Below are 25,996 nucleotides of genomic sequence, written 5' to 3' on the forward strand. Positions count from 1 at the left end.
TGACAATTAAAAAGAATTGTCACACTGATAAAGTTCTGTGAAATTTATTTGACATTTATCATATGTTTTATAATCAACATTACAATAGAAAATCAAATTAATTAGAACCCTAAGGTTGTTAATAGATTAGGATTAGAAGATCAGTTGTTTGCATTCATGTTTGCTGATTCTGGTCATAGTTCCTGAATTTAAAATGAAATTTCAAAATATCTTAGTAACTAGGTTTTTTTTTTAAGATTACTATATTTTCTTTTTTTGTCATTTTTAATTTATAACCAAATACAAAATAAGAAAAGAAAAAAAAAAGAAATACAAGAAAAGAAATTTTTTTAAAAATTAAAAATTTGGGAGCAGCTACATGGCACAGTGGATAAAGCACCAATCATAAAGTCAGGAAGACCTGAGTTCAAATTTGAACTCATTAACATATGGTTTTAACTTACATGAACCTTATAGAAACTTAGTAGAACCGATATAGAAAAGCTAAATGTTTTATAGATCTGCAGTTGCATCAAATAACAACGAAGTCAAATAAATGAGTAAATATAAATAGCATTAACATGTTATGTAGCAGATAGTGGAATTGTTTTGTGAATAAATATTTTTAAGGACAATGGAAAATTGTATCTAAACACTGACTTAGATTCTTCTGTGAAATACATCAATCAAATGTAAAAATATGTATAGAAAAGATAGTTTTCACTTTAAACATGATAAAATTATTTAGTGAATCAATTAAGTAATCTGTGTAATTAGGAAACATTAAAAATAGTGGTAAACATGCCCATCCCAAGTTAAAGAAGATTAGGTAGGTGATGATTCAACTGCATATTATAAATAACTGTAAAATGAAAGTAAGGGAAAGTAGACAGGTAAAAAATTTTCCTTTAAGTAGTTTGAAATGAACTCAATAATTTAGAAATAATTTCTAAAAACAGCTTACATCATCATTTCAATATCAACAAGTAACTGCCGATCTGAATAATTATGAACACAGTAAATTATTGCTTTAAATATGAAAGCAAAATAACTATAAGTCTAGTAAATGTGCTTTTTAAAATCTCAACTTATATATTGTATAGCCTTATAAGAAAGTCCATTAAATAAAATGTCCTAAAATCTTCTTTATCATTTAGTTTTGACAGATAGACCTCCACCTATAATTCTACAAGGCCCAGCCAATCAGACATTAGCAGTAGATGATACAGCCTTGCTGAAATGTAAAACCACGGGTGATCCTCTTCCTGTTATTAGCTGGTTAAAGGAAGGATTCACTTTTCTGGGTAGAGATCCAAGAACATCTTTACAAGAGCAAGGAACGCTGCAGATTAAGAATTTACGTGTAAGTCATATTCTTGGCATGACCAGATTCTTCAAAACTATATTTTAATGATATTTTATGTATTAATGTTTACTATTCATGCTATAATTAATAATGATATTTTTCACCTGATGAATATTTCATTTAAGTCTACACAAGATTTCTATTCATTTTACATATAGATCATAATATTATATATCTTACAAATAAGGAACTAAAGTTCTTTAAAAAATGATTTGCAACTTCAGAATCAATAACTTTGGAAATATGAGATGTTTTTCTTTGACTCTGAGAAGCAATTTTACATAAACCAAACTGAAAATGTATATATTGAGGAATAAGGGGAGATGTTTAGATGAATAAGTAACTTTGGAGGTTGGAGAAGTTGCTAGAAGACCACAAAGAGAAAATGAGAAATTTAAATGGAAGCCAACAGGCAAATCTGAAGGGTTACACATCCTTTAATAGAAGAATGAAATAATGTAAAGAATGTTTTGGCAACCTTATGTTGTAATACATGTGTAAGTAATCATAAATGGAGAGACAAAATGAAGACCTCTTTGGAAACAATCATTCAGTTTTGGGTGATGTGGATCTGAATTCTAGTACTTGATTATGGAAGAGCAGAGAAAGGATGCATTTAAAATTTTTAGAAATGTGGGAAAAATTAGGAAAGATCATCAAAACTTTTTTATTATGAATGGAGGAAAAAAGAATTATCAAAAATCAGCCAAGCTATTGAACTTGAAGAACAAAGAGGATTAGTGGTATCAGTTGATTAGACAGAAGGGGAAAATTATTTTGAGAATAGATTAATGTTTCAGTATGCTAAATATCATGTCCTGTTAGGTTATACAAAGGTTAATATCTCATAGACAGTTAGAGATGTAAGACTTTAGAGATGGGAAGAGGTCAGAATATGCAACTAATTATATTTGTTTTGTGAAATAACATTTTCATCGTAAATATTTTATACATTTATAATTTGGGTTGTTTCATTGTTAGATTTTTATAGAATAAGTGAATGTTAATTATATGTACCAAAAACTAAATTTTTATTATTTCTTATATTATGTGTGCTGTTCTAAAAGGAAGTGCTTTGAGACCAACTATATTTCTAAGATGATCTTATATGTTCTACTTCTGTATGATTCAAGTTTATTTTACAGAAAATATAATAAAACATCTTTTAGCTTGAATAGTAGTAATGTAATAATCTAGCTCACTGATAACATAAATTTAAAACATTTTTCTTTCACTGTCTTATAACCAATCATAAATTGTTAACCTTCTTTCAATGAAATGGATTTGATTAAAAAATTAATGCTAGCTCTACTTGAGTAAACAATTAGCTTTTCTCTCTGGGTTAAAGGCAGGTTTGGGCCATGAAGGTTAATGCATTTTTCCTGTTAGATTAAAGGGTGCGCTTGAATAGTCAGGATTCCCAATAGTGTTGGAAAGCAGCAATTAAAGGTGGGAGCGTGATGATCTCAAACAAACCTTCCACACATTGATAGATTTCTGAGCAGTTTCTCTGAGATACAAGCTTTTGAGGTTTTCTCTGCAGCCAACTTTATAAACATAAGAATAGGTGATGGAGTGTGCCAGCACATTAATCACTTTGATTAAAGCACCTAGTCCATATATATATATATATATATATATATATATATATATATGAAAGGGCAAAAGAAAAAAAGTGAAGTATTAAGTGACCAACAAAAATGAAGATATTATTTAGAATATAAAATTAAGTTAAGTAAGAATGATGATATAAAAGTTATAATAATATGAGATATCTACGATATTTTTTTTCTTCATGTTTCAATTTTTCTTATAATTTATTTTCCATAATGTTATTAGTACAAAAACATCTGTGACAGACAAACTAAAGGATGAAGTAATATTATCTTTTACTAGTTAACTGATATCTGGAGGAGAGACTTGGTTTTGAGAGATAAAACAGATCCCATTTGAAGCAACAACAGCTTCAAGTGGTTAATTTCGTACTTGTATATCACCACAATAAAGGAGATGCAATATTCCATAGCATTGTAAATTTTTAAAAGTTGTGTGTTTCTCTTCAACAATTGTGATAAAAAATATGTTGCTTATTCGGAGAATATTTGTAGAAGAGAATTGTTACTTTTTTTTGGTTGTTTTTTTACTTTGGAAAGTATTTTACAGTTTTGTATGCTGTATTCATAAAATTAAAATCCAAAGGCTATTTATTAATTTGGCTTGTGAATAATACTTCCAAGAGAAGAACTACAATTTTAAAAAGTATTGGGATTACAACCATTCCTTTAGTAATATCAAGGAGAAACAATAAGGAGAATTTTCATTTCTCAAAGACATTATAATTCTGTGATGTGTTCATTACTAAAATGTCCACATTTTTATGCCTGAGTATTTTCATTCTTTTCACAGTACCATTTTAATGTGAAATAAAATATTTCTGAAATAAAATAGGTTAGTGAAGTGATGAAAATCATTTTATTTATAGATTTCCTCTCAAATAATAAAGTTGCAAAAATTGCAAATAATATAGTAAAAATATGTCAGTACAATTCAAACACGAATTAAAAATAAAGGAAAGTGAAAATAAATTAAAATGAGCATTTTATAAGCTCTAATAAAAGTCAAATATTTAAATATTTACCTAAATATAAATCCTTGAACTTTCAGTCTCAACATACTAAACGCATGAATAAATTATGCACAAGAAAAATCAGTATTTCATGTTTAATTACTCTCCTATCCATTAAAATATTTTTCCTTTCTGACTCTTCTCTTTACAGCATTTTGAACTTTAGTTGTTAGTCTATTCAACAGTTTAATTTTCAGTAATCATTTTCTGTACCAACCTAATTTGGGAGGGGGGTAGTATTTGGATGAATACTTGAAATTTTTTCCTGCTTTATAGTATTTTTTTCAATTACATTGTTAAGATAGTTTTCACCAGTCACTTTCAAAATATTTTGAGTTCCAAATTTCTCTCCACTGATAAAGATACATATACAGTCATATTAATCGTATTTCCACATTAGTCATGTTGTAAAAGAAAAATCAGAACAAAAGAGAAAAACCATGAGAAAGAGATAACAAAAACAAAGTGAAAATGGCATGCTTTAATCTGCATTCAGACTTCAAAGCATTTTCCATTACAAATCTTTTAGACTGGTGCTTCCGGCCAAGATGGCGGAGAGGAAATACACTTCTGTGTAATCTCCGTGTTTTTCTCTCACTATTCATTTCATTTCATGCCTCTGAATTAATGCTCGACTGAAAAAAAACCATACAATTACTTACCAAGAGAAACCATCCTTGAGACTCGTCAAGAAAGGTCTGTTTTTGCGCGAGGGCGGGGACGGTATTTGGAAGCAGTCTGCGGGCAGCAGCGGCAACCAAAGCACAGATAGCAGCTCAGAACCGGGTGGAGCGGAGTGGGGGTAGGACGCGATCGCAGCCGTGAGCTCTGCGGTGAGAGCTTTGCTATAGGAGCAAGTCAGCAGCCCAGCAGAGAAGCTAAAAACACCGGGGGTGAAGAATACAATCCCAAGCAGCTGGAGTTTCTCGGGACCTGGCCACCCCTCCCCCACAGTGTCTTAGCCCGCTCGGATCTCAGAGCGCTCGGATCTCAGTGCGCAGGCGCCATAGCACAGTAGGACCTGTGCCTCACGAATACCCTGCCCCTCCCCCAAAGAAAGCAGCCTCCATTCAAGGGGTTTTTTTTCCTTCTGTTTCTTTGATAGTTTGTCTTTGATAAATAGACAGAATGAGCAAGAAACTGAAAAAGAATTTAACCCTGGACAGCTTTTATACAGATAAAGAGCAGACTCCAAACCCTGAGGAGACTAAAAACAAACAGTCCCCAGGTGAATCCCCGAAGGAAGAGACCTTATGTCCCTCAGCACAGATAAATCTCATGGAGGAAATTAAAAAGGCTCTCACAAGGGAGCTAGAAGAAAAATGGGAAAAGGAGAGGGAGGCTCTGAAAAAGGAGAGGGAGGCTTGGCAAAAGAGCCTGGAGAAGTCAGTTAAAGAGAGAGTGGATAAAGAAACCAAATCCTTGAAAAATAGGATTAGTGAACTGGAAACAGAAAACAGCTCTCTAAAAAACAAAATTGGCGAAATGGAAAAAAATTCCACAGAACAAAAGAACTCAATTGGACAATTAGAAAAAGATCTTAAAAAAGTGAGTGAAGAAAATACCTCACTGAAAATCAGGGTCGAACAATTGGAATTGAATGACTCGAGGAGACAAGAAGATTCAGTCAAGCAAATCCAAAAAAATCAAACAATGGAAAAGGATGTGAAATACCTTCTGGGGAAGACAACAGACCTGGAAAACAGATCCAGGAGAGACAACCTGAGAATCATCGGTCTTCCAGAAAAGTATGATGAAAAAAAAAGCCTGAACACTATCTTCCAGGAAATTATCAAAGAGAACTGCCCAGAAGTCATAGAAACAGAAGGTAAAATAGACATTGAAAGAATTCATCGATCCCCTACTGAAAGGGATCCTAAAATCAAAACACCAAGGAATATAGTGGCCAAATGCCAGAACCCTCAGGCAAAGGAAAAAATACTGCAAGCGGCTAGAAAAACCCAATTCAAGTATCAAGGAGCCACAATAAGGATCACCCAGGATCTGGCAGCATCCACATTAAAGGATCGAAGGGCCTGGAATATGATATTCCGAAAGGCTAAGGAACTTGGTATGCAACCAAAAATAACTTACCCAGCGAGATTGAGCATCTTTTTCCAGGGAAGAAGATGGACATTCAACGAAATAAGCGAATTTCATCTATTTCTGATGAAAAAGCCAGAACTTAACAAAAAATTTGATCTACAAGCACAGAACTCAAGAGAAATCTAAAAAGGTAAAGATTAATCTTGGGAACTATATTTCGGCTGTAAAGATGTATAAAGAATACATGTATACCTTGTTCTAGAAACTAGTTGTGGAAAGGACATTGTACTAGAAAAAAGGGAAAGTGGGGGTACTACATTTCATGAAGAGGCAAAGAAAACCTAGTAAATCTGAGAGAAAGAATGGAGAGGAATGAAAATAGTGAGTATTTTACTGCTTTCAGAATTGGCAGTAAGAGAAGAATTTTAGACATATTCATTCTATGGTGAAACTTCTCCCACCTCATTGAAAAGTGAGAAGGGAAAAGTGAAAAAGGAAGGAATAAGCTAAGTGGAAGGGAATACGGTAACTGGGAGGGAAAGGGGTAAGTTGGGGGGGGGGGAACTCTAAGGGGGGGGAGGGATACTGAAAAAGGGAGGGCTGTGAGAAGCAAGGGGAGCTCACAAGCTTAATACTGGGAAGGGGGGTAAGGGAGGGGGTAAGGGAGTAAGAAGGGAGAAAAGCATAAACCGGGGTTAACAAGATGGCAAGTAATACAGAATTGGTCATTTTAACCATAAATGTGAACGGGGTAAACTCCTCTATAAAGAGGAAGCGGTTAGCAGAATGGATTAAAAGCCAGAATCCTACAATATGTTGTATACAGGAAACACACCTGAAGCGGGGTGATACATGCAGGTTAAAGGTAAAAGGTTGGAGCAAAATCTACTATGCTTCAGGTGAAGCCAAAAAAGCAGGGGTAGCCATCCTGATCTCAGATCAAGCTAAAGCAAAAATTGATCTAATCAAAAGAGATAAGGAAGGGCACTATATCTTGCTAAAGGGTAGAATGAATAATGAAGAACTATCTATATTAAATATATATGCACCAAGTAGTGTAGCATCTAAATTCCTAAAAGAGAAATTAAGAGAGCTGCAAGAAGAAATAGACAGTAAAACTTTAATAGTGGGAGATCTCAACCTTGCACTCTCAGAATTAGATAAATCAAACCACAAAATAAATAAGAAAGAAGTCAAAGAGATAAATAGAATACTAGAAAAATTAGATATGATAGATCTCTGGAGAAAATGTAATGGGGACAGAAAGGAGTACACCTTCTTTTCAGCAGTTCATGGAACTTATACAAAAATTGATCATATATTAGGACATAAAAACCTCAAACTCAAATGCAGTAAGGCAGAAATAGTGAATGCATCCTTTTCAGACCATGATGCATTGAAAATTACATTCAATAAAAAGCCACAGGAAAGTAGACCAAAAAATAATTGGAAACTAAATAATCTCATACTAAAGAATGATTGGGTGAAACAGCAAATTATAGACATAATTAATAACTTCATCCAAGAAAATGATAATAATGAGACATCATACCAAAATGTATGGGATGCAGCCAAAGCGGTAATAAGGGGAAATCTCATATCTCTAGAGGCCTATTTGTATAAAATAGAGAAAGAGAAGGTCAATGAATTGGGCTTGCAACTAAAAATGCTAGAAAAGGAACAAATTAAAAACCCCCAATCAAACACTAAACTTGAAATTCAAAAAATAAAAGGAGAGCTCAATAAAATTGAAAGTAAAAAAACTATTGAATTGATTAATAAAACTAAGAGTTGGTTCTATGAAAAAACCAACAAAATAGACAAACCCTTAGTAAATCTGATTAAAAAAAGGAAAGAGGAAAATCAAATTGTTAGTCTTAAAAATGAAAAGGGAGAACTCACCACTAACGAAGAGGAAATTAGAGCAATAATTAGGAGTTACTTTGCCCAACTTTACGCCAATAAATTCGACAACTTAAATGAAATAGAAGAATACCTCCAAAAATATAGCTTACCTAAACTAACAGAGGAAGAAGTAAATATCCTAAACACTCCTATCTCAGAAAAAGAAATAGAACAAACTATCAATCAACTCCCTAAGAAAAAAACCCCAGGACCAGATGGATTTACATCTGAATTCTATCAAACATTTAAAGATCAATTAACTCCAATGCTAAATAAACTATTTGAAGAAGTAGGGATTGAAGGAGTCCTACCAAACTCCTTTTATGACACAGATATGGTACTGATACCTAAACCAGGTAGGCTGAAAACAGAGAAAGAAAATTATAGACCAATCTCCCTAATGAATATTGATGCTAAAATCTTAAATAAAATATTAGCAAAAAGATTACAGAAAATCATCCCCAGGATAATACACTATGACCAAGTAGGATTTATACCAGGAATGCAGGGCTGGTTCAATATTAGGAAAACTATTAACATAATTGACTATATCAACAACCAACCAAACAAAAACCATATGATCATTTCAATAGATGCAGAAAAAGCATTTGATAAAATCCAACAGCCATTCCTAATAAAAACACTTGAGAGCATAGGAATAAAAGGACTTTTCCTTAAAATAGTTAGGAGCATATATTTTAAACCTTCAGTAAGCATCATATGCAATGGGGAAAAACTGGAACCTTTCCCGGTAAGATCTGGAGTGAAGCAAGGTTGCCCACTATCACCATTATTATTCAATATTGTATTAGAAACACTGGCCTCTGCAATAAGAGTCGAGAAAGAGATTAAAGGAATTAGAGTAGGCAATGAGGAAACCAAACTATCACTCTTTGCAGATGATATGATGGTATACCTAGAAAACCCCAGAGATTCTACTAAAAAGCTATTAGAAATAATTCATAATTTTAGCAAAGTAGCAGGATACAAAATAAATCCCCATAAATCCTCAGCATTCTTATACACCACCAACAAAATCCAAGAACAAGAGATACAAAGAGAAATTCCATTCAAAATAACTGTTGATAGCATAAAATATTTGGGAATCTACCTACCAAAGGAAAGTCAGGAATTATATGAGCAAAATTACAAAAAAGTTTTCACACAAATAAAGTCAGACTTAAATAATTGGAAAAATATTAAGTGCTCTTGGATAGGCCGAGCAAATATAATAAAGATGACAATACTCCCTAAACTAATCTATTTATTTAGTGCTATACCAATCAGACTTCCAAGAAAATATTTTAATGATTTAGAAAAAATAACAACAAAATTCATATGGAACAATAAAAAGTCGAGAATCTCAAGGGAATTAATGAAAAAAAAATCAAATGAAGGTGGTCTAGCTGTACCTGATCTAAAATTATATTATAAAGCAGCAGTCACCAAAACCATCTGGTATTGGCTTAGAAATAGATTAGTTGATCAGTGGAAAAGGTTAGGTTCACAAGACAGAATAGTCAACTATAGCAATCTAGTGTTTGACAAACCCAAAGATTCTAAATTTTGGGATAAGATTTCATTATTTGATAAAAACTGCTGGGATAACTGGAAATTAGTATGGCAGAAATTAGGCAAGGACCCACACTTAACACCACATACCAAGATAAAATCAAAATGGGTCCATGACCTAGGCATAAAGAACGAGATTATAAATAAATTAGAGGAACATAGGATAGTTTATCTCTCAGACTTGTGGAGGAGAAAGAAATTTGTGACCAAAGATGAACTAGAGACCATTACCAATCACAAAATAGAAAATTTTGATTATATCAAATTAAAAAGCCTTTGTACAAACAGAACGAATGCAAACAAGATTAGTAGGGAAGTAACTAACTGGGAAAACATCTTTACAATTAAAGGTTCTGATAAAGGCCTCATTTCCAAAATATATAGAGAACTGACTCAAATTTATAAAAAATCAAGCCATTCTCCAATTGATAAATGGTCAAAGGATATGAACAGACAATTTTCAGATGAAGAAATTGAAACTATTACCACTCACATGAAAGAGTGTTCCAAATCACTATTGATCAGAGAAATGCAAATTAAGACAACTCTGAGATATCACTACACTCCTGTCAGATTGGCTAAGATGACAGGAAAAAACAATGATGAATGTTGGAGGGGATGCGGGAAAACGGGGACATTGATGCATTGTTGGTGGAGTTGTGAACGAATCCAGCCATTCTGGAGAGCGATCTGGAATTATGCCCAAAAAGTTATCAAACTGTGCATACCCTTTGATCCAACAGTGTTTCTATTGGGCTTATACCCCAAAGAGATACTAAAAAAGGGAAGGGGACCTGTATGTGCCAAAATGTTTGTAGCAGCCCTGTTTGTAGTGGCTAGAAACTGGAAAATGAATGGATGCCCAACAATTGGAGAATGGCTGGGTAAATTGTGGTATATGAATGTTATGGAATATTATTGCTCTGTAAGGAATGACCAGCAGGATGAATACAGAGAGGCTTGGAGAGACCTACATGGACTGATGCTAAGTGAGATGAGCAGAACCAGGAGATCATTATACACTTCGACAACGATATTGTATGAGGATGTATTCTGATGGAAGTGGATTTCTCTGACAAAGAGACTTAACTGAGTTTCATTGGAGAAATGATGGACAGAAACAGCTACACCCAAAGAAGGAATACTGGGAAATGAATGTGAACTATTTGCATTTATGATTTTCTTCCCGAGTTATTTTTACCTTCTGAATCCAACTCTCCCTGTGCAACAAGAGAACTGTTTGGTTCTGCAAATATGTATTGTATCTAGGATATACTGCAACATGTTTAGCATATATAGGACTGCCTGCCATCCTGGGGGGGGGGGAGGAGGGAGGGAGGGGGAAAAAACGAAACATAAGTGATTGCAAGGGATAATGTCGTGTAGAAATTATCCTGGCATGGATTCTGTTAATGCGAAGTTATTATTAAATAAAATAAAATTTAAAAAAAAAAAAAAAAAAAAACAAATCTTTTAGACTTATCTTGGGTCACTATATTGCTGAGAACAGCTAGATCTATCATAGTTGATTGTTGTACAGTGTTGTTGTTACACTGTACAATGTTATCCTGATTCTACTCATTTCACTGTCAGTTCATGTAAGTCTTTCCAGATTTTGTGTAAATCCACCAGCTTATCATTTGTTATAGCACAGTAGTATTTAATTGCATTCTTATATTTCATATTGTTCAGCCATTCCCCAATTAATGGGCAACATCTCAATTTCCAATTCTTTACCACTATAAAAAGGACTGCTATAAATATGTTTGTACTTGTGGATCCTTCTTCCCTTTTATGATCTATTTGTGATATAGTCCTACTAATGCTATTGCTGGATCAAAGGGTTGCTCAGTTTTATAGCACATTGGGCATAGTTCCAAATTGCTTTCCAGAATGATTAAATCAGGTCACAATTCCACCACTGAGAGATTAATGTTCCACTTTTCCCACATCTTCTCCAACATTTATCATTTTCCTTTTCTACAATATTAGCTAATTTGAAAGGTATGAAGTAGTACTTCAGAGTTGTTTTCCATTTGTGTAATAAATGATTGGAGCATTTTTTCATATGTCTATAGTTAGTTTTAATATCTTCATCTGAAAACTGCTTGCTCATATTTTTGAGCAATAGGAGAATGACCTGTTACAAATTTGAGTCAGTTCTCTATCTCTTTGAGAAATGAGGCTTTTATCAAAGATACTGGTTTTAAAAATTGTTTTCCAGCTTTCTGCTTCCCTTCTAATCTTAGTTGCATTGACTTTGTGCAATTTTTTTTTAATGTACTGTAATCTAAATTATCCATTTTGTATTTCATAATGTTCTCTCTCTCCATAGGTCTGACAAGTAAACTATTCCTTGCTTTCCTAAACCTTTATGTCTAAATCATTTATCCATTTTAATCTTATCTTATTATATAGTGTGAGATATTGGTAGCTCCTAAGCCAAGCCTCATTTGATCATTGTGTGGGTCCTGAGTGACTCAGATTGAATGTAAATAGAAGTCATTTCTGCTTTGGCCAGAAACTCTTCTCCTCCCAAATTAATTTATTCATTCATTTAGATTTTTTGAACTAAGTAAAAGAGGAGATTCTTTACCTCAATTACTATCTAGTCTTAGTCACTGATGAGTATGACCTCAGTCAAACAAATCTGTTGAAGACCATACCTTAAGAAGGCCAACACTGCCCATTTCAGCCAAGGCCGTCTCCAGCTCTCTTGATCTCCATTTTTCCATGGGACAGAGATGGCTCTGGAGGGGAAAGTGAGGCAGATGACCTTGCCCAGTCCTCCCTCACTTAAATCCAATTCACTTGCTTGTCATGGTGACACCTCTCTGATGTGTGGTCCTCATTGAGAATGAAAGACAAACAACAACAATCTATGCCTAATTTCTACCATATTATTTTCCAGTTTTTCCAGCAATATATGTCAAATAGTTAGTTCTTATCTCAGAATCTGTAGTCTTTGCTTTTTCAAATAATAGATTACTACTGCTCTGTCTTGCATACCTAACCTATTTCATTGATCCACCATTCTATTTCTTTACTAATACCAAATAGTTTTTATGATTGCCACTTTATGATATAGTTTTAAATCTGGTATGATGAGGCTATCTTCCATTGCCTTCCCCCCATTAATTTATTTGATATACTTGACCTTTTCTCCTTCCATATGAATTATATTATTATTTTTTCTAGCTCACTGAAATGATTTTTGAAATTTTCATTGGTATGACACAGAATAAGTGAATTATTTTAGAAAGAATTGTAATGATCTTTTCCATTACGTCCGATCTTTCATTATGTGGCCAAAGTATTTAAGCTCCAACTTTAGTATTTGACTTTCCAAAGAATACTCTGAATTGATTTTCTTAAATATTGACTGATTTGATCTTCTTGCTAAAAGGACTCTCAAAAGTCTTCTAGAATCACAATTCTGAAGTGTCAATTCTGCAATGCTCCACTTTCCTTCAACTCTTATAACCATGCATTGCTAGTAGAAAAAACATAGCTTTAAATGCAAAAATCTTTGTTAGCAAGATTGTGTCTCTGCTTTTTAATATACTGTCCATATTTGCCATAATTTTTTTCCCAAGGAGTGTCTTAATTTTAGAGTGAAAGTCCTCATCTGTAGTAATGGTTGAGTGAAAGAATATAAAATTTGACACAGCTTTTCATTTTTTTCTCCCTCTGTTTGCCAGGAAGCAATAGAACCTATTTTTATTATCTTAGATATTTTTGGTATTATGTTTCAAACCAATTTTTATTCTCTCCTCTTTCACCCTCATCAACAGATTTATTAATTCTTTATTACTTTCTGTCATAGAAGTAGTCTTATTTACATATCTGAAATTGTTGCTCTCAGATGGCAACCTCAATTCTATTTTTTGATTCATCCAGCCTGGCACTTCATATGAGGTACTCTGCCTATAAGTTAAATAAAGTGACAACATACAGCCTTGTTGTACTCATTTTCCAATTTTAAACCAATCATTGTTTCATGTTCAGTTGTTTGAGCCTTGTATAGTTTCCTCAGAAGACAACTAATATAATCTAGCACTTCAATCTCTTTGAATATTTGCCATATTTATTGGGATTCACACAGTCAAAAGAATTAATGTAGTCAATGAAACAGAAATAGATTTTTTTTTCCTGAAATACCCAATCTTAACTACATAGTCCATGAATGTTGGCAATTTGATCTAGTTCTTCTCACATTTTGATAATCTGCATGCATAAATTTTCTGTTCACATAATTGTTTCTGAAACCTAGCTTGCTGAATTTTAAGCATTGACTTTGCTGGTATAGGAAATGAGTGCAATCACTTTGCAATGTAAATATTCTTGCCCTTTTTTGGGACTGTAATATTAATTGATTTTTTCCAATCCAGATCTTTTCACAATCCTTCCTAAGGCTCACTTGACTTCAGTTTTCAAGATGTCTGTCTCTTGATTACAACATCACACTGTCATGCTAATGATGATGCTAATATACTTATTGTATAGATATTCTTGTCAGCTCTTCTTAATGTCTTCTGATTTTAACATTTTTGAATTTTATCATGCCCACTTTTGCATGAAAAATTTCTGTGATATCTCTTTGTTGAAGAGATCTCTTGTCTTTACTATTCTATAGTTTTCTTCTATCTTTGCATGGCTCATGTGAGAAAAATCTTATCTCCTTGGTATTCTGGAATTTTACCTTTGAGTTGAATACATCTTTCCCTAGGTCCTTTCACTTTTCCTTTCTTTTCTCAGCCTTGTTTGCTTTGGCATATAAAATAAAACAACTAATAAATTTAAATTGAGCAAAGAATCTCTTAAAAGTAACACAACTAAAATTATGTGAAACAGTGAGAAAGTTTTTGTTTTTGTTTTTGTTCTTGAGAAATAACCACATATTCTTTTGAAGAATTTATCCTAGATAATCTCTAAGGTTATTTCAACTAAAAATTCTATAAATTTGTGTTGGTAGATGATATGTCTATTGTTATTTATTTCTATATGTTATTCATTTCTTCCATATAATTTCGAAGAGTTAAATGAATAGATATAGACAGATAAATAAAACCATGTCTTATCTATATATCTCAAAATATATGGCATAAATTGAATAAAAATATGTATATTATGTGTGTACTTATATGTTTTCATATATAGACATATGTACATTTATATGATTTTTGGTAGAAATCAATGGCATCTGTTTACCACATAGGTATATAATTATGCATAAAATAAAATCCCTAGACATTTATATGTTTATATGTATACATATTTGTCTATATTTGTGTGTGTGTATTCTTGAGTCAGAGTTCACTGCTACTTACCGACTCTCATATGTGTATATGAAGACATATACACACTTCATACATAAGCATACATATACATGCTTATATAATACAATTCTAATCTTGTAGCCTTTAAGGTCCCTCCCTGTCAAGGTGTGGAGGACTTTCTTGGATTTATGAGCTATATAGCTACCTCATTTGTTAATATACATCAACAACAAATCTTTATTAACCACCTACTATGGGCCAACCCACTACTGTGTGCTAAGGACACAGAGAAAGGCCAAAGGCATTTTCAAGTAGCTCAAATAGAAAGCTCAAGCTTTTTAGTAATCTATTGAGAGCTATAAACATGTAAACAACTGTATACAAAATGTATGCAAGATAAATTGGAGATAGTTTTAAAGGGAATGCAGTAAGATTTAGTAGAATAATGTATGGTTTCTTATGGAAGGTGTATTTGTAGTGATAATTTGTAATATTCTCTTCTCTGAAATATAAAATTCTCTGGGAACAGGTTTCTTGGGGGGTCTTCTAGGGACAGCCTTCATTTCAGTTCAAAGTAATAATTACCTCAAATGCAGCCAGGTGTTAAAGTCCAATCCTCTATTGTTTCCTTTCCAAGTCTTGTGTCTTCCTTGGGCCCAGTTAGCTTTCTTAGAGGCCTATCTCTCTCCTTGGTTTCGAGAGCTCTTGCCACTAGTCCTTTGTCTCTTCCAGCTTCAGCCTCAAACTCCCTCCAAATCCAAAGCCTCCAGCCAGCACAAAGGTGGAAATTGGAATGAATCTTGACTCCTCCTCCAAGAGTGGGTTTGTGGGCTTCCAACTTGTGAATCTCCCGAAGTCTCTAGTTTGCTTGTCCTTTAGTGGGCTCCTCATATATGCTCTCTTAAAGATGTGAACTCTAAAAGTGTGAAAGGTGTGAGCTCTCTTAAAGGTATGAACTTTAATGTGCGAACTCTTTTAAAGGTGTGAACTCTAAAGGTATGAACTAAGTACATAAGCATTGTCTCTATCAATTCCAGTGACTTAGCACCTTATTTCAAGTTCTGGCCCATAACAATAATTAAAGGCAAGAAGCAGGGATGAGGAGGAAGAGAGAATTCTAAGCACAAAGAACTATAAGTAAAAATGTCTACTAGAGTTGGGAGATATAGTATTGCATAGACAATGGACTGCAGAATACTTGGGGTTAGGAATATGAAAGAAAATTGGAAAGGCAGAAAGAGACCCAGTTTTGAAGGTTTTTAGAAGTTAAGCAAAGGGTTTTACATTTGTTTCTGAAGAGACTGGGAAACCATTAAAGTTATTGAATAAGAAGTGGCGTGTCATGATCATATTACATTTTAGAAAGAACATTTTGATAGCTGAATGGAATACTGCCTGGAGTAGAGAAAGACTTGAACCAGGGAGACTACCCGATTATATTGCACCAGTGCAATGAATTCAAGCTGTAGTGAAAATTGAAATCTGAAATGAATATGAGGAGGAATCACAAATTACATTCACATTTTGAGCCTAGATTATTGGGAGAACCATAATACCCTCAAGTAGTAATAGGCAAGTGAAGGCTTGGAGGGAAAGAAAATGAGATATGCTTTGGATATATTGAGTCAGAGATTCTTAAAGAATATCCATTTTGAGATATGTAAAAGGCTATTAGTTCTACAAAACTATAAGCCAGGAGAGAGATTAAAACAAGGCATATAGATTTGAAAATTGGATGTATAAAATAATTGAACACACAGAATCTGATAAGATTATTAAACAAGAGAAGAAGAAGATGGACTACGATGGAGCCGTGGGGAACATCTAACATTAGTGGGTGAGATATGGACAAAGATGTAGCAAAGGATTCTTAGAAAGCACAATCTTGGGGCACCTAGGTGGTGCTGTGGATAAACAATCAGCCCTAAAGTTCAAATCAGGATCTGAGTTCAAATCAGGACCCTGAAGTTCAAATCAGGACCTGAGTTCTAATCAGGACCTGAGTTCAAATATGGCATGAGACACTTAACTAGCTCCCTAGTGATTTGACCCCTGGGCAAATCACTTGACCTCAATTGCCTCAGGAAAAAAAAAAACAGTTAAACATGTAAGAGAAAAAAAATTAGGAGAAAGTAATGTCATAAAAACCTAGAGAAGAGAGAATATTCAGGAGAAAAGAGTAGTCAACAATGTCAAAGACTTCAGAAGAGAAGTAAAGAAATCTCATCTTCTAACTGAGAAAAGACAATTAAGTTGGCCCATCAAAAGATCATCAATGAGGCAGCTCGGTGGTGCAGTGAATAGAGCACTAGCCTTGAAGTCAGGAGGACCTGAGTTCATATCTGGGCTCAGACATTTAATGCTTCCTAGCTGTGTGACCCTGAGCATATCACTTGATCTGAATTGCCTCAGCAAAAAAATTTTAAAAAAAGATCATTTATGATTTTGGAGAGAAAGTTTTCATCAAATGATGAAGTCAAAAACCTGAGTGCATAATGTTTAGAAATGCTCGGAAAGAAAGTAGAGGCACTGAGTATAAAGGTTTTCAATGTTTCCTCAATCCAATTAAATTAATGAAATGTTTTTCAATGAGTTTAGGGTAGAAGATGATTAGAAATATAAGATAACAGCTAGCAGGAGTGATAGAATAAAGTGAGTTTTTTTTTTTTTTAAAGGAGGGAATTATGGTGGGTTTTTTTTTGGTAAATAACATGGAAAAGACTAACAATTAAAGGGAATCAAGATAATAGAGGTAATAATGTGATGTAAAAGATGGGAACAAATGTATGTAGAGGAGTTTATTTGTCAAAGGAGAATGTCTTCCTTCCTGAGGGAAAATGGAGAAGAAAGAACTAAAAGGGGAAAATAAGGAAGAAAGAAGAGGAAGGCCTCATCTGCTATCCTCAACTTTTCTGTAAGTCAAGGGTCATAGTTGAGGGGAGAAATAGACCTAAATGGCTTGAAGAGAATTGAAGAGATTTTGAATATTAATTTCCTACAGTTAAGGTAGAAGTCAAATAGGAGAAAAAAAAAAAAAACTGTGGACCTGGGAGTGAACATCGTATTACTTACCAAGGAACACAGTGCCTAGCACATAGTAGGTATATAAATATTTTTAAAAATTTATTGAGTAGAGTAATTTATTGAGAGTGAGTAATGGTGGTGGTAGAGAGAGACTGATCATAATAGTGAAATCTGACTCCTTTGACCTCAACCAGTGAATCACAGAAAAAACTGAAAATTAACCAGTACTAAAAAGATGAGCCTGTGTTGCAGTGTCTCATTAAGCTACAGAAGAGGGAATCTCTTAATCTAATTAAAAACCTATTCGATCCATTCAAGATCTTTTTGGAATCATTCATATGCCAGGCTGCCCATGAATAAGATGATGAGGGAGTATATAGGGCAAGTATAGTATTGGAATTAAGAAATTGTGAGATAAAACAAGTTATTAAATTATTGAGCAAGAATTCCAGAAAGGACAGTGGAAGAAATAATTAGATGTGTTTTGAGAAATTTAGTTTTGAAGAAGTTGGGAGGAAGGGTCTATGCAGTTATGGATGATAAAATTTAAACTTGACAAACCAAAGATTCAGGGTCAATGGGATAAAGAGATTATGAGAATATTGGAATGTGCTAATTATTGAGGAGCAAGTCCAAACAAATATTAGTGGCTGGAGAGAGCTACTTTAAGAGAGGTAATTTCAAGAAAATTCAGAAGGTCCATGACACAGTAGGCAAGACAATAATACAGACTAAAGAAGTACAATAATATAGAGTGAAGGAATAAAATTAAGAGACCAGAACTTGCAGTTCACTTTGAGCCAGATTCACAAAAGACTCCCAGAGCTGGAAAATATCTGGACTAAATAGGCCTGAGACAAGTTGCCTAGATTCAAGCTGACACATGAATCTCTGGGAAGCTTCTGGGAAGGTTCAGAGACAACAGTCAAATTTCCTGGATCTAGGATGAAGTTGAAATTCTTAAGATTTTTCAAGCAAAAGACTTGTCCTAATCTTCTCCCACGTGTCTTCTTTAATTCCATCTTCATGCATTTCCATTTGTTTAAAGAAAATAGAAAGTAACAAGAAAAAAAAAGTGATTTACCTATTTCATATATGCCAAAGTCTATCTCATTGTAATTTGTTTGAGGTATATTATTTTATTTACAGGTTTATTGAAATAACTTATGGCATCAGTTCATGTTCCTATTTTGAGAAAATATTATTCTGAATTTTTAAATGTTATAAGATGAATTATCTTTGCAAATTGCTATTAGGAGATGAAGATAATAATCATGTATAATGAGAAAGAAAAAAAATACAGATAGTTTAAAGACAGCAAGTAAACATACAAATATTCAAAATTATTATATAAATAGATATTATGTCATAGTTTAACAGAATATGTGGTGGGGTAAGGTGAAACATAATGTGGTTGTGTCATATTATTTTAAAAATCATTTGCAGAAATATGATGAAAACAAACTTTAAATTTTGATATCTGAAAATTTCTTTGTTCTTTTATCATATTATTTGTCTTGTTAACAGGCTGACAAATGTATATTATTTACTTTAAGGAATTAAAGGTTACCTTAATTGAAATGTAATATTTATCTAGAAAAGTTACATGTACTAGCCTTCCTCCCCCTTTTATTTTTTGCACTAAAGGTTTCTGATACTGGCACTTACACATGCGTGGCTACAAGTTCAAGTGGAGAGACATCATGGAGTGCTGTTTTAGATGTAACTGGTGAGTTTCTAGAGAAAGCCTTGACAGTAGCAAACTCAAAATCTGGGGTCATAAAAATTATTCCTGATTAAATAACTTTAATCAAATAGGGCTTCCATTAAAGTACTACTCTAATGTTCCAAAAACTTGAAGCTTTTCAAATTTCTGTTCTAATAGCTTCCATTAGATAGGATGAAGTATAGATTGTGATTTGTTGTCTAAATACCATCCTATTTACACGAAGAAAGCCTCATCACCAGAAGATTGACCTCAGTACATTGATATTTTAGAAGGGAGGGAGCAGAGAGGGATTGACAGACATTTTTTAAATTGTTAGAAATACAAAGTGATCCTGTGAGAAAGTTTAGAGAGGTCATGATCTGTGATTATGAAGAAAATACCGGAAATGATTTTATCAAAGTTCTGTCTTAATATTAATTAAGTAAAAATAAGTATCAGATATTATAAGTGCATTTAGGCCAAAGACCTCAGATTTCTTCTTTTTGTATTGCCATACTTTCCATCAAATTGTTTACCAAAGTAATTAATCAGAATCTGTATGTAACTATTTAAAAGATAGCACTTATAGAAATATCTATATATCTATATATTAAATATCACTGTGTTACGGAACACTGTCTTAGGCACTGGAAGTTGTCAAGTTAGTTTTTTTTAAGTCCAAAAGTTGTAGACCTACGGAAAATATAATATGTCAATGTGAGTTGATCTAAGAGAGCTAGTAGGTAGTACCCATGGACTGAAATGCTACAAGGAAGTCAGTCCAGGAGAGATAGGAGATGCTTAAGAAATTCTGAAGACAAAAATGAAATTTTATGAAGGGAGTGATATGAATACAAAGGGGATACAACAAACAAGCTTTTAGAAAGAAATTTACTGAAGATAGAAGAAAAGAATTAACTAAAAAGATTATAAGAGTGGCAACTTGGTGGCACAGTGGATAGAGTACCAACCCTGAATTCAGGAGGAACTGAGTTCAAATCTGGTGTCAGACAAACCTAGCTGTGTGACCCTGGGCAAGTCACTTAACCCCAATTGCTTCAGAAAAAAAAAAAAAGATTATAAAAGCTTGCCATGATCTAGTAAAACTGGTAGCAGGAATTCTCAAACTCAGAATGAGGGAATCTAAGGACAACAAAAAAGAATATTGGCCGGAGGAAGATGGATAGGACCTCTGATTGGAGTATGGCAATGTTAATTTACAAAAGGGAAATTGCAGAGGTGCTTAATTTGAGAACGACCTTTGCACAGGAAATGATAGAATGAAAAATGGATAATAGGTAGTTGGATTCCAAAATAAGCAAGGAGATAATAAGAGAGAATCTTGTTGCTCTTGCTTAGTTCATATCTTTGGGCTCAGAAAAACATCTTTTGGTACTAAAAGAATGGACAGAATTGATTTCTGAAAGATTATCATATTTGATATGATCCTATTACATATGGAAAATGGTAGTAGTAGCAATAAACTAAGGAAGAATAAATGTACTAATTTAAAAAATAAAAAGAAGAAATTTTTTTTTAAATATAGCACAGCTTGACTTGGGTTCCTGGAGAAATTCTAAAATGGATCACTAAGGAGATAATTAAAATTTGTAACAGAAAATGCTGCTTAGAAAGAGTCATCATAACTTTATCAACAACAGAACATGCTAGAGTAATTTCACTTCCTTCTTGACTGTAGTAATTAACTAGTAGATGGTCAAAATGTTTTGGATATAGTTTTGCAAAGCTTTTTATTTTAAAGAAAGTAACACTTTTATGGAGAACACAGAAAGATTATAAAATTAGATTATTCAAAATTGACTGGATAGTTTCAAACTCAAGGAGGACTCTAGTTGCTAATGATTCAGTATCAGAATGTCAGGAAATTTCCAGTGAAATACTAGAGCAATTGTGGTTGGCCTTATGCAGTTTAAATTTTTTATCAATGACTTGTATTAAGGCACTAGATATTATGCTTATCAAATTTATAGATAATCCCAAACTGTAAGATAGATAGCTAATATTAGATGACAAAATCAGTTACAGAAAAGATCACAACTGTAGAGCATTGTGCTTAATCTAAGATTCAAAAGAAATAAAATCAAATTATTTCATTTAAATAAAAACACAACCTCACCAAATTCAGACAGACATGGTTGTGTAGTGACTGATTAAAAAAAAAAGTTGGGGGAAGAGTTAGTAAAAGCAAGCTTAAAACCAGTAAGCTGTGTACTGTGTAAGTAAAAAAAAATATCAGCATGCTCTCTGCAATTATAAAAGAAAAAAAGGAAGGAAGGGAGAAAGGAAAGAGGAAAAGAAATGTGTCAAAAATGGCAGCTGAAAAAAGAAAAACACAAATTTCTTTATATCTTGTTAAAGAGCAAAGGTTTTGCAAATTAAAAGAATTACAATTGGTATATAATTGCTTGTTTTTGTAAATAGCTGTTATGTTTATTTTCTTTAAGGTTGTTATCCCTGCCCTCTATGAGTTTATATTCTAATGGAGCTGGGTGGAAGGATATGACAAAAAATAATTTTAATCCAAAAAAAAAACATAAGAGGAAGAGTTAATAACATGGTATATAGAAGAATCCTGGAGTCCGAGGACCTGGGTTAAAATACTATTTCTCATTTTTACTACCTGTTTCACTTTGAATAAGTCACTTAAACTCTGTTCTTCAATTGTATCATCTGTAAATGGCATATTTAGGGTAGATGCCCTTTGAAGCACCATCTAACTCTAAATCTATGATCCTATTATTCTGAGTATGATGAAAAGTATAGAGTTAGAGTTCAGAGAAAGAAAAGATTATTTACTACTTCAGTGAATAGGAAATGCCTCATGGAGGATCTATCCTTTGAGCAAAAGGAATGCACAGAACTAGAGGGGTTGGCAGATAATATCATAAACAGGATATAAGTGTGGGGAAGGCACATTGATATCTTTTAACAGCACTATGTAATAAACAAGTAAAAGTTAACTAATTTATATTTGACTCCTTACAGAATCTGAAGCAACAATCAGTAAAAAATATGATTTAAATGACCTACCTGGATCACCTTCCAAACCTCAGGTTACTGATGTCAGTAAAAATAGTGTCACCTTATCCTGGCAGCCAGGAAGTCCTGGAAGCCTACCAACTAATGCATATATCATTGAGGCCTTTAGGTATGTGAACAATTTTACTTTTTAATGTCCTTAAAAGAAAAAAAAAAACCTTTAAGTAATAATAACTATAGTAAATGTATATTTTTAGGCATAATAGTGATGTTATATGAAAAACTAATAATTTAACAAAATCATATAGAGATCTTATTTCTGATGATGTACAAGTCAAAAATGAGACTTTGTTCTTGTTTCCACTAACAAACTATTTATAAACAGGAAAGAAAATGAGCATTTGCCTGTGCCTTCAGGTTTGCAAGGATATAGTTGATTACCCATCAACACAATTGTTTTTTTTTTCTTCTTTAGTCTAATCATATAATATCTTAAGATTGCATTAGAACCAGTTAATTGGGAAAAAATAGTTGAAGATTAGGTACATTCTAGTATAGATAGGTAGACAAATAGATTAGATAGATAGATAGATAGATAGAACACATGTGTGTGTTACATCTATAAGCAGAAGAATCTGGTTTCTTGCTAAGAAACTAGTTACTAAGCAGATAGTAAAATAAAATAATGAAAATATATGAAATATTTATCTTCAAAAGCATACTTATAAAGTGCGTGGAAGTTTTAAAATGGTAGTTAAATTATATATACTTTTGGGGAATAGATAAAATTATTTTAAGTGTTCAGATTTAACCTGTTTATTTTCTATATCTATATAAAGAGTGATAGATGTGCATATCTATCTATGTGTTATTTTCTGAGACAAACTAGAAAACAAATACAATTTTCATTTTCATATTTCAAACCTTGAATTTTATGAATTTTCTTAGCTAAAACTTTTTGTCTCTACTTTTTTAGCATTTTCTTAATAACAAATAGATGCTTTTGAAAAATTGGAATTGCCTTTTAATAGTTTTAATATTTTGGTGTACCATGTCTTCTGAAAAACAAACATTTGGAAGCTATCTTTTTAAAGCAGATTCTTTCTTCTTTGTTAATAGAAAAACCTTTTAACATTGCATAAAGTGTTAAAATGACATGTGAATATTGTGGAATGGCTCTTTGCTCTTAAATTTAAAGCTATTTCACCATTCAGAGAGATCAAAATAAACTATGTAATGTATAATTTATTAAAAATATAAGTATGGAAAGCAATATTTACTCTCCACTCCCTTTCTTCTTTTACAGATGTATAGTTTTAGAAGGTTCTATTATAATGTTGCATGTGAATTTGATGCAAAGAGAACACAACTTATAACAGGAAAATATGTTTGCATAATTTACTCTGTAGTCCATGTATTAGTTCTACAGGTTAATTCTTTCAAAGGTATATATATATGTGTGTGTGTGTGTATGTGTGTTTGTGTGTGTGTGTAAAAATATTTATAAAATGCACACATCTTTGCATATATTTAAGAGGGTAATATTTCTTCAGAATTGATGTTGTGATTTTTAGTCCCTATCCCCACCCCTTTCCTTTTACAGGTGTTCATTTAGTGGCTGCAGAATATTTAACAAAGGCTGTCCCATCTCTTGGGTTGAGTTTATTTTATTTATTTATTTATTTATTTATTTTGTGCATGGTGCTTTTGTTAGATGGGCTTTGCTTTGTTGTGGAATTATCTGAATTCATTAGACCATTTCATTTACTAAGCTGAAAACTCCAAATGGTTTGTGTTTTATTATTTGTCATATTTTATTTTAATTTCCAACCATTAAACTTTATCATTGAAATCCAACCCCATTTTTTGTGCCTTTTTTTCTATGCTTGAAATGTAAATCTTCAATTTCATTTCAGCCAATCAGTGAGCAATAGCTGGCAAACTGTGGCAAACCATGTAAAGACGACATTGTACACTGTAAAAGGACTGCGACCCAATACAATCTACTTGTTCATGGTGAGAGCTATCAACTCTCAGGGTCTTAGTGACCCTAGCCCCATGTCAGATCCTGTGCGCACACAAGGTAATTTTGGAAACAGCAGACTTTATTCATGATGTTTAGAAAGATAAATTTTGCATGAATTTATAAATAAATCAGTTAAATATGGACCAAGGATAAATGAATATCTCATAGTTTTTAGTATTTATTCATTAGGCTTGACTCTATGATTAAGAAATAGACTTTATATTTTGGCACAGTATTTTGCCTCTCTCAGGCCTAGTTGCATAAACATTTGGTTTTACATTCTTTGGCCAGGATTCCGCAGAAAAAGGGAAGCCAAAGATGAAGACTTTTAGGAACAGAGGAAAGAAGAAATACTTACTCTATGCCATCTACCCCTCACTTATACATGATTACAATAAAGGAAATTTTTATCACCTAAGTTGCCCAGATAATGAATGGAAAAGCACTTATAAAACCCACCATTGTGTTATGTGCTGGAGACAAAAATATAAAAGTGGAAAAAGGTCCCTCCCCCAACAAGCATATATTCTTTTTTCAAGTTATTTGGTGTTAAGTGATTCACCCAGGATCACATAGCTTCATCAAGTGTTTAAGGTCTGATTGAACTCATGTATTGTCTGATTCCAGAGTGATTGCTCTAGCCATTGAGCCATCTAGCTGTATCTTGAGTTTATATTCTAATAGTGATGATCACATATATAAAGGAATTATAGTCAGACAAAGATATTTTTGTCTGGAAAGTTATACGGATGGAAAAATAGTAAAATAATATATATCTTTACTACTGGCAGCAATGTGGGGGGAAAGGAGAAAATTGTGTGAGAAGATGGGCTGAGAGTTATGAAACATTGCCGAAGCCACCTACATATTATGGAAAAAATGAAGCTTTTTCTTCCTTAATATACTACCTTGATATAGAATGGTATGAGAATAGGTTCTACTCCATTTTAATCAGAGATTTTGCCTTTACTGAGAAACTTGTGGTCCAGATGTCAAAACTTTCCTCCATTATTTTTATGACACATTTTATGATTTTACTTAATGAGTCCTTACTAGCCACAAAATGAATATATTTATTTAATATAAAGATGAGCTTATCACTTTTTATTGCATATATCTATTAAGAAGGGGTTGTTTTCTATTTGTAAAATTTTTTCTTGTTCTTTTACAGAATATAATGCAAAATGGCATTTTTATCCTCTGAAAAGCACCACACAAGCATAAGATATTATTATAATTATAGTGTTGCAATGATAGTAACTAGCATGCAATTATAAGGGATAATAGTTGCTTACAGTATTCAAGTAAAATAAATCATGTGATTTTTTAAAGTTACTGACATGAGGGTCAAAGGAGGGAAAAGTCATTTTCTATTATTCATTAAACAGGCATGTGATTAATTTTCTATAATTAAGAGCCTAGTTAGGTAGAAAGAAAAGGCACATCAAGGAATTTAAAGATGTGA

General features: G+C 32.9%; 1 protein-coding gene across 1 annotated transcript in view; it reads left to right on the forward strand.

The window, feature by feature from the left end:
- ROBO2 (roundabout guidance receptor 2) overlaps nucleotides 1–25,996 on the forward strand; it is a 636,650-nt gene that overhangs the window by 510,480 nt on the left and 100,174 nt on the right. Inside the window, exons 10-13 of the mRNA XM_051990556.1 lie at nucleotides 1,137–1,342; nucleotides 19,445–19,526; nucleotides 22,512–22,674; nucleotides 24,422–24,588. Of these exons, the coding sequence (XP_051846516.1) occupies nucleotides 1,137–1,342; nucleotides 19,445–19,526; nucleotides 22,512–22,674; nucleotides 24,422–24,588 (618 nt within the window). The remainder of the gene's footprint in view (nucleotides 1–1,136; nucleotides 1,343–19,444; nucleotides 19,527–22,511; nucleotides 22,675–24,421; nucleotides 24,589–25,996) is intronic.

Source organism: Antechinus flavipes, chromosome 3 (assembly GCF_016432865.1).
Source record: "Antechinus flavipes isolate AdamAnt ecotype Samford, QLD, Australia chromosome 3, AdamAnt_v2, whole genome shotgun sequence".
Lineage (NCBI taxonomy): Eukaryota > Metazoa > Chordata > Mammalia > Dasyuromorphia > Dasyuridae > Antechinus > Antechinus flavipes.